At 48.0% G+C, this 21,409-nt stretch overlaps 1 protein-coding gene across 1 annotated transcript in view; it reads left to right on the forward strand.

Moving 5' to 3' along the window:
• ACOT12 (acyl-CoA thioesterase 12) overlaps positions 1-21,409 on the forward strand; it is a 94,771-nt gene that overhangs the window by 61,753 nt on the left and 11,609 nt on the right. The window contains exons 13-14 of the mRNA XM_073679209.1: positions 2,324-2,452; positions 13,496-13,622. Of these exons, the coding sequence (XP_073535310.1) occupies positions 2,324-2,452; positions 13,496-13,622 (256 nt within the window). The remainder of the gene's footprint in view (positions 1-2,323; positions 2,453-13,495; positions 13,623-21,409) is intronic.

The following is a 21,409-nucleotide window of genomic DNA, read 5'->3' on the forward strand; positions in this document are numbered from 1 at the left end:
GCACGTGAGAAATTTTGTATGCGATTGTGTGAAGAGGAGATCTTGTGAGGATCGGAGGTCGCTTGTAGGTAAGTACCAGGAGGCTAGGTTACAAATGTATGGAGGAGACTGGTTGTGGATGGCTTTGTATGCCAAGGTTAGGGTTTTGGACTAGAGTATCTGGGCAATGGGGAGCCAGTGAAGGGATTGACAGGGAGGAGAAGCCGGGGAATAGCGGGGGAACAGGTGGATTAGTCAGGCTGCAGAGTTTAGGATAGATTGGAGGGATGCGAGAGTGTTAGAAGGGAGGTCACAGAGCAGGAGGTTGTAGTAGTCGAGGCATGAGATGAGGGCGTGCACTTTTGTTTTTGCAGATTCATGGTTGAGGAATGTGCAGATCCGGGAGATATTTTTGAGTTGGAGTCGGCCAGAAGTGGAAAGGGCTTTGATATGTGGTTTGAAGGAGAGATCAGAGTCCAGGGTTACCCCAAGCAGTGAGCTTGCAGGACTGGGGAGTGTGAACAGCCATTAACGTTTGATAGTTAAGATGGAGGGGATGAATGAGATGGTGGAAAGATGATGAATTCTGTTTTATCCATGTTAAATATCTGAATGTCATGGTCAGGGTAGGGTGGTTTATTGCTGCATGCTCCACCCATAGGCGGATTATAATGAGGGCAATCTGGGCTACCGCCTGGGGTCCGAGGCTCCGGGGGGAGCCACGGCCAGATTGCCCCCATTATAATGTTTTGTGTGTTGCCACCGGCAGTGGTGCACATCTTTTGGCAGGGAGTTTTCCTGGCGCTGTGCTGCCGGCAATGCTGAATGGCGGCGCAGTTCCAGGGGATCTCCAGACGCCTCTGATGTGTGATGACGTCATTAACTGGCGACAGCACAATACTATGAGCTATGGCACTGACGCGCCCCCAGGGCTGTGGGGTACTCGGCAGCCGGGCCTATGGATGCTGGGGGGATATGTCACAGTGGCTTGTCCGGTCCGTGGCCCAGGGCGGTCAACAAAAAGGGGAATGTTATTTATCTGGGGTTTGTAGTTTTAGGAAGTGTTCGTGACGCCAACTGTGGTACCTGGTAAGGATTACCAGCGCTGCTGCAGTCCTCCGGGGGTGATGGGATGGCAGCTGGGATGTTTCTGCTCCCCACAGGTGGAGCGGGCCCCCGGGGCAGTGTACGTGCAGATGGTGGTGATGCTGGGCGTTGTAGTGCAGAGGGAGAGATGGCGCAGCTGAAATAACTGACGGAGCAGTGCAGTGCAGTCATCCGAGTTTTTACTCACAGTTCTCATGTAAGTTCCACAGGTACACTGCATGGGTGCCAGCCTCCCACGTCGCGCTGTGTTCACCAGAACAGGGGTTCAGCTGTTCCTCAGATAGGTCAGGAGCACTTGACGGAACCCTGCTTTCTTATGTTCCTCACTAGACCGACTTCTCACGCTGGGTCTTCTCCCTCCTGCTCTGAAGTCCCTCTGGGCAACTTGGAGTTCCCGGACCTACTTGACCCTCACGGTGACTAAGATGAGGCTGTGGCAACTGCACTATAAAAGTCAAAAACCTCCGGTTTTTCCAGCCGAGACCTGGAGTAACACGGCTGGTCCAGGGGCCGGTCCCCTTCTTGCGGCCTGATTCCTCTGACACCTGCCAGATTCGGGGGATACGGGTGCCGTCCTGCACTCGCCGTACCCCCTGGGATCCCTTCTGTAGAACGGAGCCTTTCCCCTCTGCTCCCCTCCTGGGCCTCTATCACTAGGCCCCACTTGTGGAGCAGAGCTCCTAACGAGACTCCTCTCCCCGACTGTCTTCACTCTCTCCTCTCACTGAACTCCCACCCTAAGATAGCTTCCCTTTTTATATACCTCCTACTATGGTGCTCCCCTACTCTACTTCCTCCACCTACACCCACTACTGGTTCCCACTACCTTTGGTTCCCCCCACTCCAGCCAGGGACAGGGCTCAGCAGGAACACAATGCATCTTTCCCTTCCAGCCGGCCTGGAGCAGTGTAGTGTTGAATGTGGGTGTTGGGGTTCCGGGCAGCACTCCCTCCTTACCTGAGAGAAGGAGACACCACACCTCTGGGTGAGGTGCAGTACCTCTGTGGCGACTGAACCCTCAGGGGCGCCACACTACTATGGTTTTAATAATCTTTATTTTTATATAGCGCCAACATATTCCACAGAGCTTTACATACATTATCATTGCTGTCCCCATTTGGGCTCACAATCTAAATTCCCTATCAGTATGTCTTTGGTTTTCTAGGTTTTTGCTCCTATTTTTATTTTCGGTATATATTTTAGTGTACAGTTTTTTTGTTTTTTTCTGTGTTTCTAGAAGCTGTGATATTCTGGAATCTGCTGGTGAAGATGACACAATATTTTATGTAACCTGCCCACCTGTAAAGCAAAGCAAGACCAGAGATTTTGTGATGCTGATGTCCCGGAGGTATCCAGGTAAAAATGGGTGAGTTAAAGAGGCGTAGCTAGTGTGTTGGTTCAGGGGGGGGTGAAACTTCTGAGTGGGCCCCTAACCAGGTAATCCTGATTACAGCTATGGTGGCACACATAGATAGTGGATGTAGGGGAACCTCAGCAGATGACCGCGCTGTTACTGAAAATAATCTCTATATAGCACTGCTATTACCGCCATATTTTGACATATATTGATAGATACCAGTCCTGCAGAACATATAGGAGATTACAGTACAGTTATATATAGTAACTTACAGGTGACGTTCTTTCTGATTAACTTGTTAACTTTTTTCCATCTGGCCCAGACCAACACGACAACGTCTCATCCAGTACTAAGAGTCTCAGGTCTGCAGAGATCACAACAAAGACACATTTGACTCCTTACATTTCAGGCACCATTCCCATCTATTCCCAACCTGCACAAACCCTTCCTCCTGCTGATAATCCAATACTGAACCTCTGTTGCTATACATGTCCCTATTACTGCACCTACTGTGTGGTAGGTATATAGTTCGTGACGCCACCTGTGGTAAGCGGGTATATGGAGCCGCCGCTGCTGTGCAGAACCTCTGGAGCTGATGTTAGCGCAGTAGAGTTGGTTCAGCTCTCCACAAGCAGAGCTTAGCTCCAGGGCAGTGTAGAGAAGTTGTGGATGTTATAGGTGGTGCTGGGCGTTGTAGTGCAGGGGTGATGGCGCAGCAGTAATTCACAGAGACAGTGGGGTGCAGTCTTCAGAGTTTACTCACAGTTGTTAAATTCCTCAGGTTGCACTGTACAGGTTACAGCCTCCCACGTCACGCTGCGTTCACCAGGCAGGGGTTCAGCAATCCCTCAGGTAATTCCAAAGCACTTAACGGGATCCCTTTCTGTGTGCCTTCCTCACCCGTCTTCCTGCGCTGGCTCTCATCCTCCTGCCCTGCGCCTCACAATCAGGGTCTTGTCGGGCGACCTGCAGTCCCCTGGACCCTCTGTGGCCACCTTTTTGGCGATGTAATTGTAGCTGTGGCCACTGCACCTTGCAAGTACAGCAGCCTCAGGTTTCTAGCTGAGCCTTGTAGTTCTCCACTAGTTTAGGGGCCGGTCCCCTCTGCGGTTTGATCCTTCCACACCTGGTAGATTCAGGCGTACGGGTGGCCTCCAGCACTGCCCGTACCCCTAGGATCCCCTCGTTCCTCCTGGAGCCTTCCTTCCTGCTCCTCTCATTTCCTCACTCTTGGGCCTCTCTGCTAGGCCCTCCTCCTGAGCAGAGCTCCTGCTCCCTTCAGCTCTCCTCTCAGACTGAGCTGTCTTTACAAGATGGCTCCCCATTTTATACACCTCCTTCACAAGTGCTCCCCTGATCTGCTGCCTCCACCCACACCCACTACATGGTTCCCCCTCACTTGGTTCCCCTCCACTCCAGCCAGGGACCAGGAACTGTGCTCTCCCTTAGGAGCAATCTCGCCCTGCCCTACTGAAGTGGATGTGTTGGATGCAGGTGTTAGGGTCCCGGGCAGCACTCTATCCTTACCTGAGAGTGGGATACCACACCTCTGGGTGAGATGCAGTACATCTGTGGCAACTGAACCCTCGGGCGCCACACAAGTGCCCTAGAAAACAGTGCCCACATTGTGCCCCCTAAAAAGTAATAATGCCCTTTGTGTGCCCCTCTGACAGTCATAATAACCTGAGTTCCCCTATAACGATAAATGCCCACTTAACATTTAATAATGTCCTCAGTCGCCCCCCATGTACAGCTCCCCTCTACACAGTATGATGCTCTCCTATACACAGTATAATGCCCCCTCACTGTATAGTACCCCTCACACAGTATGCTGACCTCTTAGTAACCTCCAAACTGATGTCTCCCACACTTTATGATTGCCCCCACACTGAACAAAGACCCCACATTATCTCCCACACTGTATGATGGCCCCCACACTGTACAAAGACCCCACATTATCTCCCACACTGTATGATGGCCCCCACATTATCTTCCACACTGTATGATGGCTCCCACACTGTGCAAAGACCCGACATTATCTCCCACACTGTATGACCCTAACTGTAATCCCCACACTGTACAAATAGCCTATTTATAGTAAAATGCTCCCCTCATAGGCAGAGTCTGTAGTATAATGCCGCCCCTCATAGGCAGAGTCTGTAGTATAATGCCGCCCCTCATAGGCAGAGTCTGTAGTATAATGCCCCCCCTCATAGGCAGAGTCTGTAGTATAATGCCCCCCCCCTCATAGGCAGAGTCTGTAGTATAATGCCCCCCCCTCATAGGCAGAGTCTGTAGTATAATGCCCCCCCCTCATAGGCAGAGTCTGTAGTATAATGCCCCCCCCTCATAGGTTGAGTCTGTAGTATAATGCCCCCCCTCATAGGCAGAGTCTGTAGTATAATGCCCCCCCTCATAGGCAGAGTCTGTAGTATAATGCCGCCCCTCATAGGCAGAGTCTGTAGTATAATGCCGCCCCTCATAGGCAGAGTCTGTAGTATAATGCCCCCCCTCATAGGCAGAGTCTGTAGTATAATGCCCCCCCCCTCATAGGCAGAGTCTGTAGTATAATGCCCCCCCCTCATAGGCAGAGTCTGTAGTATAATGCCCCCCCCTCATAGGCAGAGTCTGTAGTATAATGCCCCCCCTCATAGGCAGAGTCTGTAGTATAATGCCCCCCCTCATAGGCAGAGTCTGTAGTATAATGCCCCCCCTCATAGGCAGAGTCTGTAGTATAATGCCCCCCCCTCATAGGCAGAGTCTGTAGTATAATGCCCCCCCCTCATAGGTTGAGTCTGTAGTATAATGCCCCCCCTCATAGGCAGAGTCTGTAGTATAATGCCCCCCCTCATAGGCAGAGTCTGTAGTATAATGCCCCCCCTCATAGGCAGAGTCTGTAGTATAATGCCCCCCCCTCATAGGCAGAGTCTGTAGTATAATGCCCCCCCCTCATAGGCAGAGTCTGTAGTATAATGCCCCCCCCTCATAGGCAGAGTCTGTAGTATAATGCCCCCCCCCCATAGGCAGAGTCTGTAGTATAATACCCCCCTCATAGGCAAAGTCTGTAGTATAATGCCCCCCTTTATAGGTAGAGTCTGTAATATAATGAGGGGACTGAGTCACGCTCCCTCTCATCAGTGAACTTGTGACAGTGACTAGCAGGGGGCCCTGATGCTGGCACTAGGAGCCCTCCTGCATAGCGGCCCCGGGCAGTGCAGGGACAGAGTCTCCCTGCTCTGCCCGGAGTATAACTGTATTGGGTGTGCTGCACACGCTGGATACAGTTGCAAAGCGTGGCTCCAGGTGGGCCCCCTCAGAGCACGGGGCCCGGGGACACCGCCCACTCTGCCCGCCCCGGTAGCTACGCTACTGGTGAGTTATATATGTTCATCATCATGGAGTTTGGAAAATGGGGTTATCTGCTGTGATAAAAATGCAACTACCTAAATAACAACAAGAGTGTTACTGGGATGTAGGAAATCTGCATCTAGGCATACATTACCTCTGGTACCCCACCACCACGAGATCTATATGCCCTAGGGGTCATATGGACAAGGCTTGTTCTGATAATTATCGATGATGAACCTCACCGTGGCAGTCCGCCATTACCTATACTAATCGCATCTTGTCTGCAGAAATCAATCTTTTGATATGTCGCCATTATGAATGATACCTTGTCCTAAAAGCTAACAAATGTAGGGACCAAAGGAAACAAGCAGCTGAGTAGGATACTTACTATACTGGCCTAATAATAAAAATTGATTTCCCAGTAAACCCTTAGAACACACACGCCACTCTCTTATCCTGAATTACAAGGTACTCTAAGCTCTTCCCAGAAATCCAAAACCTTTTCACTTTTGTGAACCCCCCCATCCTCAACATTAAATTACTAAACCTTTCTAAATGTATAGTCGCTATACCTAATCGTGGTGGTCCATCCCTTACCAGTTTAAAAGGAGGGGTACAATGACTTAAAGTGGTTGTCAGGGACTTTAACATTGGCCTATCTGATATGTGGGGGGGATGGAATAGTGGGTTCTGCACATCTGTCCCCTATTGGTGAGAATAGCGGCAGATAGGCAATATCCAGCCGCGGCCACTATACAGTTGACAGAGCTGCGCAACTCCTTTTACTGAGCAGTTCTGGCGGCTGCAAACACCAGTAATAGCTGATCTGCGGGGGTACCAGGTTTAGGACCCCCAATGATCAGACATTGATGACCTATCCTAAGTCCTTGACAACCTCTTTAATATTTTAAATAACTTACAAGCTCCTTCTACCAAACGGACTCCTTAGGCTAAGTCCACACAAGTATTTCTTGTGAACCTCCCACAGTGATATTAGCAGTGGTGATTACTGCTGCAGACATGTGTGAATAAGGTGATGGGGAGCTGCACATTTCACCTTCTGCAATACAAAGGGTGAAATTCGCACTGACATCTGCAGCCTAAATTTACATATTGCGGATCTCAAACCCTCAGCTCTTGTCGATTTTACACTCTGGATATTTTTGAAGACTGTGCGTGAGATTTCTTAAAATCTCACACTGTGCCAGCATTGTAAAACCCAGATTTTCCACAAGCAAATATGCAGCAGGAGATGGGCTCAGTTGCCATGTAGTGTAACAGAGATGACCCAAGAAGTCGATAATTTACTTGGAGGGCACAAATCAATCCAACGGACATACAGTGCCTTGGAAAAGTATTCATGCTCCGTGAACTTTTCTGCAATTTTTCACGTTACACCCACAAACTTAAATGAAATGAAAATCAAACGAAAATGATCCATGGTTGTCTAATTATTCTAAAAATATGAATCTGATTCTGAAAATCGAGATGTGCATTTCTATTCAGCCATCTGGAGTCAATACTTTGTGGGACCACCTTTCACTCCAATTACTGCTGCAAGTCTGTTGGGGTATGTCTCTACCAGCTTTGCACATGTAGGTGACATTTTGTCCATTCTTCTTTGCAAACTCGCTGTATCTCAGTTAGATTGGATGGTGAGAATCTGAACAGTAATTTTCAAGTCTTGCCACAGGTTCTCAAAGGGATTTAGGTCTGGACTGTGACTGGGCCATTCACAAACATGAACATGCTTTGATCTAAACCATTCAATTGTAGCACTGGCAGTATGTTTAGGGTCGTTGTCCTGCTGTAAGATGAATCTATACCCCAGTCTCAAGTCTTTTGCAGCTAATAACAGGTTTCCTCCAGGATTGCTGTTACGAGTCCGGGTGGTGGAACCTCTGTGCTTCTGTGCAAGGAGGGACCAGAGGGGCGTGACTAAGTGCCTACACGGCCCGACCAAATTCACACGGTGGCTTAGTCGACTCCATGAACCAGGGAGGAACCGGGCAAGTGGACCAGGTGTCACTCTGGGACAGACCTTGTGTGAGAGCAGGTGACTCCCACGGGTCAGATGGCAGGAACTGACTGGTACAGCGGATGAGCACGGCAGGAAGGCTGACGGGTGGACCGGGTAGATAAGCAGGCTGGTTCGACAGATAGACGGACGGGTGCTCCGGGTAGGCGAGCAGGCGGGCATGGCAGGTAACAGGCAGGTGCTCCAGGTAGGCAGGCTGGTGGGCATAACTGTAGACAGACTGGAGAACAGAACTGTTAGACAGGCTGGCAGGCACGACTGACGGGTAGCGGGACCTGAGGGCTGGAACAAGTGTTTAGCACATGGAACAACAACCTTGCACAGGCACCTCCATATTGGAAGAGGTGCCTAATATAGGGGAAGTCATCCGGCCATTGGCCGGGGACTCTATAGGACTGTGCACGTGGCCCCTTTAAGAGGGAGGGAGCACGCGCGCCCTAAGCACAGAGCCCGGGAAGCTGCGTGCAGAGCGTGCCGCAGCAGCAGGGGAGCGGGAGGACGCCGGACGCGGTGGTGAGGGGAACGGCGTCTCTGCCTGGCTGGAGGCAGAGACGCCGATGCTACAGTACCCACCCCCCATTTACGCCCCCTCTTTTTCAAGCCCGCAAGAAATTTTTTAAGAAAATGAGGGGCATGAATGTTCTCTCTGGGTTCCCAAGACCTCTTCTCAGGGCCAAACCCCTTCCAATCCACAAGAAAGAAAGTCTTTCCTCTTACCCTCTTGGTGGCCAAAATATTCTCTACCTCAAAGATGTCCTCAGCAGAGACAGGAGCAGGAGCGGTACCTGGATCGTCAGAGAAAGAATTGAGGACAACAGGTTTGAGGAGGGATACATGAAAGGAGTTGGGAATCCGTAAGGTGACCGGGAGTTTCAGCTTGTAAGCCACGGGATTGATTTGGTTCAGAACCTCGAACGGACCGATGAACCGTGGACCCAACTTATACTTATGTATTTTGAGACGAACATATTTGGAGGAAAGCCAGACCTTGTCTCCCGGACGTAATTGAGGCGGATCCAGGCGTCTCTTATCAGAATGTTTCTTCATCCGCTCGGAGGACTGAAGAAGTCAAGATCTAGTGTCTTCCCAAATGGCTGAAAATTCACTGACCAGAGACTCTGCAGCAGGATTGTCCACTGAAGAGGATACTGGAAACGGAATCTGGGGGTGTTGACCATAGACCACAAAGAACGGCCATTTGGAAGAGGAATCGCTTTCATGGTTGTTATAGGAGAACTCGGCCCAGGGCAGGAGCTCAACCCAATCGCTATGGTGAGCGTTGACAAAGTGCCGAAGAAAACTGGTAAGAACCTGGTTGATACGTTCCACTTGACCATTGGACTGAGGATGATAAGCAGAGGAGAAATCCAAGGAGACATCCAGCAGTTTACATGTAGCTCTCCAGAAGTGCAAAGTGAACTGAACCCCGCGATCAGACACAATGTGGAGGGGTAGGGCGTGGAGGCGAAAAATGTGATAAATGAAGTCCTTAGACAGCACAGATGCAGACGGAAGACCAGGCAGAGAGATGAAGTGGGCCATTTTAGAAAAGGGGTCAGCGACCACCCAAATAACAGTACAACCGGCAGAAACAGTGAGATCCGTAATGCAGTCCATTGCAATGTGTTGCCACGGAGCGGAAGGCACAGGCAGAGGAAGAAGACAGCCGGATGGAAGGTGCCTGGGAACCTTGTTACGGGCACAGGAGGAGCAAGCCGCGACAAAGTCCGCAATATCCTTGCGCAGGGAAGGCCACCAGTAATGTCGGGCGATGCAAAAAGGTCGTCTTCTGGCCAGCATGACTGGCTAGTTTGGATGAATGTCCCCAGAGTAGAACCTTCTTACAATCCGGAACCGCTACAAAGGTCTAACCGGGTGGAAGATGAGACAGGTCAAACGGTGCCACAGTCATTACTTTGGAGGGGTCGATGATATGTAGAGGTTCCTCCTCTTGGTCGGAAGACAGGAATGAGGGGGATAGAGCGTCAGCTTTAATGTTCTTGTCTGCTGGGAGGTAATGCAGAATCGGGCAAAGAAAAGAGACCACTTGGCCTGGCGCGGATTTAATCTTTGGGCGTTCTGCAAATAAGCGAGGTTTTTGTGGTCAGTGTAGATGACCACCGGGTGCAGAGCCCCTTCCAGCAAGTAGTGCCACTCCTCCAGCGCTAATTTGATGGCCAACAGCTCACGATCTCCTATGAAGTAATTGCGCTCCGACAAGTAGAAGAGCTTGGAGAAGAAGCCGCAGGCTACCATTCTCCCGGACAAGGACTTCTGGGTAAGCACCGCCCCGGCTCCGGAGGAGGATGCATCAACCTCCAGGAAGAACTACTTGTTGCAATCCAGACGGTGTAGCACAGGGGCGGAAGAGAAGGCTTGTCTCAGGGAGACAAAGGCCTCCTCCGCTTCAGAAGTCCATTCCCTGGGATTTGCTCCTTTATGGTGAGCGCGGAGATGGGAGCAGTCCGTGAGGAGAAATGAGGAATGAAGAGGCGGTAATAATTTGCGAAGCCCAGGAATCGCTGAATCGCCTTCAACCCCTCCGGTCGGGGCCACTTTAAGACGGCAGTGACCTTCTCGGGATCCATACGCAGACTAGTCTGGGAGATAATATAGCCCAGGAATGGTAAAGAGGTCTGCTCAAAGAGGCATTTCTCAAACTTGGCGTATAGGCGATTCTGCCGGAGCCTTAGAAGAACCTGACGAACATCCCTCTGGTGTAAGGGCAGATCTGGAGAGAAGACCAAATATCGTCCAGGTATACCACTACGCAAGAATACAGAAGATCACGGAAGATGTCATTAACCAGCTCCTGGAAGACGGCTGGAGCATTACAGAGACCAAATGGCATCACGCGGTACTCGTAGTGACCATCCCGGGTGTTGAATGTCGTCTTCCACTCGTCTTCCTGGCGGATCCCGATCAAATTATACGCCCCACGAAGATTGAGCTTAGTGAAGATCTTTGAGCCTTTAAGGCGGTCAAACAGCTCCAAGATGAGAGGCAGGGTTACTTATTTTTGATGGTAATCTGGCTAAGACCCCTGTAATCAATACAGGACGTAGGGAGCCGTCTTTCTTCTTGACGAAGAAGAATCCTGCACCAGCTAGAAAGGTGGATTTCTGGATAAATCCCCTAGCAAGATTCTCCTCTATGTACTTAGACATGGCCCGGGTCTCAGACAGCGACAAAGGGTAGATACACCCGCGGGGAGGAGAAGCACCAGGTCGGTGGGGCAATCATACTGCCTATGAGGTGGTAGTGTCTCTGCTTCCTTTATGTCGAAGACGTCTGCATAGGACCAGTAGGGTGCCGGCAGACCAGGTAGATTATCCGGAGTAGACTGAGGTCGACAGGACTCATGGCATTCCTGACCCCAATGGAGCACTTCACCAGATCTCCAATTCAGGACAGGCTCATGTCTTTGTAACCAGGGTAGACCAAGCAAGAGGGGGTGAGAGAGACCGGACATCACATGAAAGGAGATCTTCTCTGAGTGCTGCATTCCCACCTGAAGGGTTACAGGCTCTGTGTAAGATGGTCTCCGGGAAGAAGCCTCCCATCCACGGAGGCAACCGACAACGGTTCAGCCAGGCGTACAGTACGAATCTGATACCGCTCCACAACAGCCTGTTGAATGAGATTCCCAGCAGCTTCGGAATCCAGATGGACAATCTCAAAGAAGCGGGTCTCCCCACTGGAAAAAGAAACAGACAGAGTCAAGGACGGAGAGGATTTACTCTTGCCTAGGACGACCTCTCTGAGCGGTCCTAGACACTGGAGTTTCCCGGCCTCACCAGGAACGCATCAGATGCTCTTTACTGCCACAGTAGAAGCAACTTCCCTTGGCTCGGTGCGTCTCCTGTCGAGACTTGACCATCCTGGTTTGGTCAATTTGCATGGGCTCAGGCGAACATGCCCGGGGAATTGCATGTTGCGAGGCTGGCTTTTGGAATACAGGAGCGAGACACGGATATCTTCTCTCCCGGGTAGTCTCCTTAACACGTTCCAGAAAACGGATGTCAATCTGGGTAGCTAATGACACCAGGTCATCCAGAGTGGAAGGGATGTCACGACCAGCTAGCTAATCCTTGATCCGTCCGGAAAGACCCTCCCAGAAGGTGGACACCAGGGCCTCGTTGTTCCAGGCAAGCTCAGATGCGAGGGTTCGGAAATGTATGTCATACTGGCCCACGGAGAGATTCCAATGGCGGAGACGGAGAAGTGAGGAGGCAGTAGAAGATTTTCGTCCGGGTTCATCATAGACCTTCCGGAAGGCATCGAGGAAAGCCGGAAGATCGGACACCAGGGGATCCCCTCTTTCCCACAGAGGGTTTAGCCATGCCAATGCCTCCCCGGTGAGGTGGGACATGATGAACGCTACCTTGGCCTGGTCGGAGGGAAACTGATGTGCCAGGAGTTCAAAGTGCACCGTGCACTGATTTAAGAAGCCCGACATAAGACGGTGTCACCACCAAAATGTGGAGGCACAGAGAGCCGGGGTCCAGAGCCGGGTGCCATAGCGCCAGTAGGTTGAGGTGCCGCTCGGCTAGGTACTGACACAGATGGGGCAGACAGCGTGTCCAGGTGGGAGTTGACAGTCCACAGATAGGACAGGATAGTCTCCTGTTGGGATCTCTGACGTGAGACTTCCTGGTACATGTCAAAGAGTGAAGGAGGCTGGGGGCCACCTTGTTCCATGGCCTGTGCAAACTGTTACGGGTCCGGGTGGTGGAACCTCTGTGCTTCTGTGCAAGGATGGACCAGAGGGGCGTGACTAAGTGCCTACACGGCCCGACCAAGGTCACACGGCGGCTTAGTCGACTCCGTGAACCAGGGAGGAACTGGGCAGGTGGACCAGGTGCCACTCTGGGACTGACCTAGTGTGAGAGCAGGTGACTCCCACGGGTCAGATGGCAGAAAATGACCGGTACAGTGGATGAGGACGGCAGGAAGGCTGATGGGTGAACCGGGTAGATAAGGAGGCTGATTCGGCAGATAGACGGGTGCTCCGGGTAGGCGAGCAGGTGGGCATGGCACGTAACAGGTAAGTGCTCCAGGTAAGCGGGCTGGTGGGCATGGCAGGTTACAGACAGGTGCTCCAGGTAAGCAGGCTGGCGGGCACAACTGTAGACAGACTGGAGAACAGAACTGTTAGACAGGCTGGCGGACTGGACTGACAGAAGACTGGCAGGCGGGACTGACAGGCAGCGGGACCTGAGGGCTGGAGCAAGTGTTTAGCACACGGAGCAACAACCTTGCACAGGCACCTCTATATTGGAGGAGGTGCCTAATATAGGGGAAGTCCTCCGGCCATTGGCCGGGTACTCTATAGGACGGCACGCGGTGCCCTTTAAGAGGGAGGGAGCGCACGCGCGCCCTAAGCACAGAGCCCGGGAAGCTGCATGCAGAGCGTGCCACAGTAGCAGGGGAGCGGGAGGATGCCTGACCTGGAATGCGGCGGTGAGGGGAATGGCGTCTCTGCCCGGCTGGAATGTGCGAAATGGGAGGTAGTGGTCGGCTGAGCAATAATTTGGACCACAACCATCTGTGTACAGGGGCTAAATTCTTGCAAATTGTGAAATTATGAAACCAGATTAGTAGTCCCATTTACACCCGTAGATAAGTAGTAGTCATGTTTATCATTGCAATTGCCTATTTTTCAGAGATCCTTATGTGGTTGCCATGAGATCGGTAACATTGTCAAGCTGCCCGCCCTCAGTCCAGTACCTGAGAAGTGAGGTGCAGTGTGCAGGGTTCCTCATCTACCTGCAGAATAATGATGAATGCCAGGTAAATGGTCTCAGAATCTACATGTGAATTTGAGCTTTTTATTCTACCATCTTCTCACTTTTAAAAGGGATTTAAACCCGATCTAAATATTAATATGGGAGATTGTGAGGTAATAGTGGGGGGGTCTTTCATTCAACATTATCATTTTTTTTGTTCTGGAGCATGGGCATGGATTTTTATTTAATGTGTTATTTCACAGTGGTGGTGCTGTAGAGAAGTCACACACTTACTGCCTGATTCTCTGACTCTTTACAACTAAATATTGGACATGCTAGCAGAATCTTTGCATGAAGGGTCCCTGACAATAAGACAGAGAACACCTTTTAAGTACCTCTACAGGTCCTTTTTAAAGGGACCTGATATATTTATATGCTATTAACCTGCAGATAGGGGGTTAATTTGCAGGTTAATTGCGTTCTGTAGCTGCCCGCACTGAGAGCCCCGCTGCCGGGAGGAAATTAACTTTATTCCTCTCGGCAGCCTCGTGCTTTCAGTCAAAGGGATGGGCCAGTGCAGCTTCAGTCAACACTCAGTGCATAGTGAGTGGCAGCTGAAGCCACACCCTGAAACTGACTGACAGCCAGCTCAATGTTGACAGTTTTTATTTTTGGTTAGCTTGCACTGCATATGCGCTAAAAAGCGCGCTTTCTTCTTGGGGTGCTTTCACACTGCGATCTGTGTCCCCGTCAGGGCATACGTCCTAAAGTTCCCCGCAAAACGGGGTCTGGACATATGCTCTGACAGGACCATACACAGCAATGGTGACGGCAGAGCAAACGTTCTCTCTGCCGTGCACTTTTTTTTGAGTGTACTCCCACAGGAGGCGGACACTCAGACGTAGTCATATATACAAATATATAAAGACAAATATATACAACAAAAAAGTTGTCCTGTGTAGTTGACATAAGAGGAAAACCCCGTGGTGACCAGGTCCAACCAAGAAGAGGTCATCTTCAGCTAATCCCACCAGATTGGGAATGTTGATGGAGGAGGAAAATCAAGGAAAGAATAAGAGAAAAGGATAGACAAAGCAGGGGGAAAGAGGAGGTGGGGGGAGACAAAAAGAGGGAAAAGGGGAGGAAAAGGGGGGGCAGGAAGAAAAGAAAATGAGGTGAGGGACAAGAAGGGAACAAAACGGGGAGGGGAAAAAAAAGCAAGCTCCAGTAAGGGGGGAAATAGGAGATCAGGGCAGACCAGGCAGGTGGGGGACTCAATTATTAGGGGAACAGATAGGGCAATCTGTCACAAAGACAGGGATCGTCAAACAATGTGCTGCCTACCTGGCGCTTGAGTCCGGCACATCGCTGATCGGTTTGACAGATTACTGGGAAGGGCTGGTGAGGACCCAGCGGTCATGGTGCACATTGGTACAAATGACAAAGTTAGAGGTAGGTGAAAGGTCATTAAAGATGATTTCAGGGAATTAGGCTGCAAGCTTAAAGCAAGGACATCCAAGGTGGTATTCTCTGAAATACTGCCTGTACCACGTGCCATGCCAGAGAGGCAACGGAAGATTAGAGAGATAAATAAGTGGCTCAGGAATTGGTGTAGGAAAGAGGGGTTTGGGTTCCTGGAGAACTGGGCCGACTTCTCAGTTGGCTACAGGTTCTACGCTAGGGACGAGCTGCACCTCAATAGGGAGGGTGCAGCTGTGCTGGAGGAGAAAGTGGCTAGAAGGTTGGAGGAGTGTTTAAACTAGGGATTGGGAGGAGGGAATTCATTTCATAGGTGGGAAAGATAGTGCAGATAGTGACCTGGGCACAAATAAAGAAATTGGGGGGTGGGGTTAGATCAGTCAATATAGTAAGAAGGAATAGAGGTACAGAGAGATACATAAAATGCATGTACACTAATGCCAGAAGCCTCATCAACATAATGGAGGAGTTAGAATTCATTTTGTTGGAAAATAATTGACACGGTTGGGATATCTGAGACATGGCTGGATGAGAGCCATGACTGGGCAGTTAATTTACAGGGCTATAGTCTGTTCAGAAATGACCGTACAAAAAAGTGAGGGGGGGGTGTTTATATGTAAAATCATCCTTAAAACCCATCTTGTGTGAGAATATATGTGAATCTAATGAAAATGTAGAGTCCCTGTGGGTGGAGATAAGGGAAGGGGGAAAAAGAATAAATTACTGATAGGGGTTTGTTATAAGTCTCCAAAAATAATGGAAGCAGCGGAGAATATCCTCATAAAGCAAATAGATGAAGCAGCGACTCAAGGAGAAGTCATTACTATGGGGGACTTCAACTACCCTGAAATACATTGGGAACAGAAACCTGTAGTTCCAGCAAAGGTAATAGGTTTTTGACAACTATGAGAGACAATTACCTTTCACAACTGGTTCAGGACCAAACAAGAAGGGGGGCACTGCTAGACCTAATATTAACCAACAGGCCAGATCGCATATCAAATATACGAGTTGGGGGTCACTTGGGTAATAGTGATCACAAAATAATACGTTTTCATTTATCCTTTAAAAAGATGTGTAGTAAAGGGGTTACAAGGACACTAAACTTTAGGAAGGCAAATTTCCAACGGTTGAGAGATGATCTTAGTGCAATAAACTGGGACGATATCCTGATACCTAAAACTACACAAAGCAAATGGGAGACATTTATTAGCACCCTGAATAGGACCTGTTTACAATATATACCCTATGGGAATAAACATGTTAGAAATAGGAGGAAACCACTTTGGCTAAATAGAGCTGTAAGGGGCGCAATAAGTGACAAAAAGGAAGCATTTATAGAGCTAAAGCAAGTAGGTAGTGATGAGGCATTAAATAAATACAGAAACTTAAATAAATTCTGTAAAAACCAAATCAAGGCATCAAACATTGAGACACAGAGACTCATTGCCAGAGAAAGTAAAAATAATCCCAAAATATTCTTTAACTACAGTACAGACCAAAACTTTGGACACACCTTCTCATTTAAAGATTTTTCTGTATTTTCATGACTTTGAAAATTGCACATTCACACTGAAGGCATCAAAACTATGAATTAACACATGTGGAATTATATACTTAACAAAAAAGTGTGAAACAACTGAAAATATGTCTTTTATTCTAGGTTCTTCAAAGTAGCCACCTTTTGCTTTGATGACTGCTTTGCACACTCTTGGCATTCTCTTGATGAGCTTCAAGAGGCAGTCACCGGAAATGGTCTTCCAACAATCTTGAAGGAGTTCCCAGAGATGCTTAGCACTTGTTGGCCCTTTTGCCTTCACTCTGGGGTCCAACTCACCCCAAACCATCTCGTTTGGGTTCAGGTCTGGTGACTGTGGAGGCCAGGTCTTCTGGCGTAGCACCCCATCACTCTCCTTCTTGGTCAAATAGCCCTTACACAGCCTGGAGGTGTGTTTGGGGTCATTGTCCTGTTGAAAAATAAATGATGGTCCAACTAAACGCAAACCGGATGGAATAGCATGCCGCTGCAAGATTCTGTGGTAGCCATGCTGGTTCAGTATGCCTTCAATTTTGAATAAATCGCCAAATGTGTCACCAGCAAAGCACCCCCACACCAGCACACCTCCTCCTCCATGCTTCACGGTGGGAACCAGGCATGTAGAGTCCATCCGTTCACCTTTTCTGCAACGCACAAAGACACAGTGGTTGGAACCAAAGATCTAAAATTTGGACTCCTCAGACCAAAACACATATTTCCACTGGTCTAATGTCCATTCCTTGTGATCTTTAGCCCAAACAAGTCTCTTCTGCTTGCTGCCTGTCCTTAGCAGTGGTTTCCTAGCAGCTATTTTACCATGAAGGCCTGCTGCACAAAGTCTCCTCTTAACAGTTGTTGAAGAGATGTGTCTGCTGCTAGAACTCTGTGTGACATTGACCTGGTCTCTAATCTGAGCTGCTGTTAACCTGCGATTTCTGAGGCTGGTGACTCGGATAAACTTATCCTCAGAAGCAGAGGTGACTCTTGGTCTTCCTTTTCTGGGGCGGTCCTCATGTGAGACAGTTTCTTTGTAGCACTTGATGGTTTTTGCAACTGCACTTGGGGACACTTTCAAAGTTTTCCCAATTTTTCGCACTGACTGACCTTCATTTTTTAAAGTAATGATGGCCACTCGTTTTTCTTTACTTAGCTGCTTTTTTCTTGCCATAATACAAATTCTAACAGTCTATTCAGTAGGACTATCAGCTGTGTATCCACCAGACTTCTGCACAACACAACTGATGGTCCCAACGCCATTTATAAGGCAAGAAATCCCGCTTATTAAACCTGACAGGGCACACCTGTGAAGTGAAAATCATTTCCGGTGACTACCTCTTGAAGCTTATCAAGAGAATGCCAAGAGTGTGCAAAGCAGTCATCAAAGCAAAAGGTGGCTACTTTGAAGAACCTAGAATATAAGACATATTTTCAGTTGTTTCACACTTTTTTGTTAAGTATATAATTCATCATGTGTTAATTCATAGTTTTGATGCCTTCAATGTGAATGTGCAATTTTAATAGTCATGAAAATACAAAAAAAATCTTTAAATGAGAAGGTGTGTCCAAACTTTTGGTCTGTACTGTACATAAATAGTGAGAAATTAAAAAAATGATAGTGTAGGCCCCCTTAAAAATAGTCTGGGTGAAATGGTGGATGAGGAAAGAGCCAATATTATAAATGATTTTTTTTCAACAGTATTTACACAAGAATATCGCATGACCGAAAACATGATTAGTGATAACAAAAATTCTCCATTAAGGGTATGTGCACACGATGCAGAAATGAAGCAGAAAATTTCTGCATCATTTCTGCATCTCCCTGGCAGAAAAAACGCATGCAGATTGTGCATGCGTTTTTCCTGCGGAATACATGCGGATTCACATGCATTTCCACATGCGTTTCCGCATGTGGATTGACAAGCGCTTTCCAGGCGATTTTAGCATCACCTGGAAAGTGCTTGACGACTAGGTCACACTATATAAACCCATGCGAACAGCATGTATTTATATAGTGTGACCCGAGAGAATGGTAAAAATAAAAAATACATGTATACTTTACCCTCTGATGGCCCGCGCTGTCCTGCTCAATCCGTTCTCCCGGCTGCCCGCAACTTTGAATTGAAAGACCTGCCGACGTCAGCGTCACGTGACCCGTCACATGACTCTGACGTCAGCGCAGGTCCTTCAACTCACTGCAAGTGCCGGGAACCAAGCAGGAGCGCTGCGCGGGCCGACAGATGGTAAGAATATATATATATATATATATATATATATATATATATATATATATATATATATATATATATATATATATATATATATATATATATAATATATATATAATATATATATATATATTTTATTCTTGTTTTACAGCTTTTTTAATGGTACCTGGGTGTGGATGAGACTCTCCTCTCCTCCACACCCGGGTACCATCCGCACATTAGAACTGACCAATTACACAAGTACAGATGCTGTCTTGCGGAATTGGCACGTTCTAATGCAAGTCAATGGCGGCGAAAACGCCGCATTTACGCAAAATGAATTGACATGCTGCGGATTTTTGAGCGCAGCGTTTACGCTGCGGAAAAATCCGCATCATGGGCACAGCACATGCGGATTTCAATTGGGGAACATTGCTGCCCTTCTACCATGCGTATTTAATGCGTTTCCGCGGCGTTTACGCAACTGCAAAAACGCCGCGGAAACGCATTAAATACGCATCGTGTGAACTCAGTCTAAATGTCACTTGCTTAACCCAGCAGGAAGTACGGCGGCGTGTAAAAATCATTAAAGTTGAGAAATCCCCGGGCCCGGATGGGATACACCCGCAAGTACTGCAGGAATTAGGTAAAGTCATAGACCATTATTTTTAATCTTTAAAGATTCCATAATAACAGGGTCTGTGCCACAGGACTGGCGTATAGCAAATGTGGTGCCAATATTCAAAAAGGGGACAAAAACCGAACTTGGAAATTATAGGCCAGTAAGCTTGTGGGTAAAATCCTGGAGGGTTTCCTAAGAGATCCTATACTAGAGTATCTGAAGAAGAATAACCTCATGACTCAATATCAACATGGGTTTATGAGGGACCGTTCCTGTCAAACTAATCTGATAAGCTTTTATGAAGAGGTAAGTTCCGGACTGGACCAAGGAAATGCAGTGGATGTTGTGTATATGGACTTTTCAAAAGCTTTTGATACGGTTCCACACTAAAGGTTGATACATAAAATGAGAACAATGGGGATAGGGGAAAATATATGTATGTGGGTTAAGAACTGGCTCAGTGATAGGAAACAAAGGGTGGTTATTAATGGAACACACTCAGAGTGGGTATCAGTTAACAGTGGGGTACCACAGGGGTCAGTATTGGGCCCTCTTCTTTTTAACATATTTATTAATGACCTTGTAGGGGGCATACAGAGTAGTATTTCAATATTTGCAGATGACCCTAAACTCTGCAGGGTAATCAATACAGAGGAGGACAATTTTATATTACAGGAGGATCTATGCAAACTAGAAGCTTGGGGTGATAAATGGCAAATGAGCTTTAATGGGAATAAATGTAAGTTAATGCACTTGGGCAGAGGAAATAAAATGTATAATTATATGCTTAATTGTAAAACACTGGGCAAAACTGTCACTGAAAAGGACTTGGGTGTATTGGTGGAAGACAGGCTCACGTTTGGTGGCCAGTGTCGGGCAGCTGCTACAAAGGCAAATAAAATAATGGGATGCATTAAAAGAGGCATAGATGCTCATGAGGAGAACATAATTTTTCCTCTATACAAGTCACTAGTGCGACCACACTTAGAATACTGTGTACAATTCTGGTCAGTGTATAAGAAAGACATAGCTGAGCTAGAGCGGGCGCAGAGAAGAGCGACCAAGGTTATTAGAGGACTGGAGGGTCTGCAATACCAAGACAGGTTATTACACTTGGGGTTATTTACTGTGGAAAAACGAAGGCTTAGGTGTGATCTTATTATTATGTACAAGTATATGAGTGGACAGTACAAAGACCTTTCTACTGATCTGTTTACTCTGAGATGGGGACAAGGGGGCATCTTCTACGTCTGGAGGAAAGAAGGTTTAATCATAAATACAGATGCGGATTCTTTACTGTAAGAGCAGTGAGGCTATGGAACTCTCTGCCGCATGATGTTGTAATGAGTGATTCACTACTAAAATTTAAAAGGGGCCTGGATGCCTTTCTTGAAAAGTATAATATTACAGGTTATATATACTAGATTCCTTGATAGGGCGTTGATCCAGGGAACTAGTCTGATTGCCTTATGTGGAGTCAGGAAGGAATTTTTTTCCCCAATGTGGAGCTTAGTGTTTGCCACATGAGTTTTTTTTGCCTTCCTTTGGATCAACATATTAGGCTATGGGCTGAACTAGATGGACTTAGTTTTTAAGGTTGATGGAAGACTGTTACTCTGGGAACACAAGGAGGAACGATGCGTCCATTAGCTGTCCAATAGGAATCTGGGGGGCGTGGCTAACAGCACAACCACTGATAAGAGGCGGTACAATCTCCTGACGCTGCAGTGGGGCATGTCCTGGGTCCGGCAACGCTGTGCAATAAGTGGAAAGCTTCAAAATGTAGCAGTGATAGTGTGTCTAAGATCCATAGGCATAGTGTATAAATGCAGTGCCTATAGAAATAAGAATACCAGGAGTGTAGAGAGTCCAATAACGATATAGACAACTTGTGACTAAATAAGTGTGAGCAAGAACCACTTAACTGGACTGAAGAATTCTTGATAACCGGAGCATAAAACTCACTGACTGAGGTGGAATAGCAATAATTAAAAAATATTTTATTATAA

This window comes from Phyllobates terribilis, unplaced genomic scaffold, assembly GCF_046119375.1.
Source record: "Phyllobates terribilis strain yellow unplaced genomic scaffold, ASM4611937v1 Scaffold_1__5_contigs__length_1240528914, whole genome shotgun sequence".
Taxonomy (NCBI): Eukaryota; Metazoa; Chordata; class Amphibia; order Anura; family Dendrobatidae; genus Phyllobates; species Phyllobates terribilis.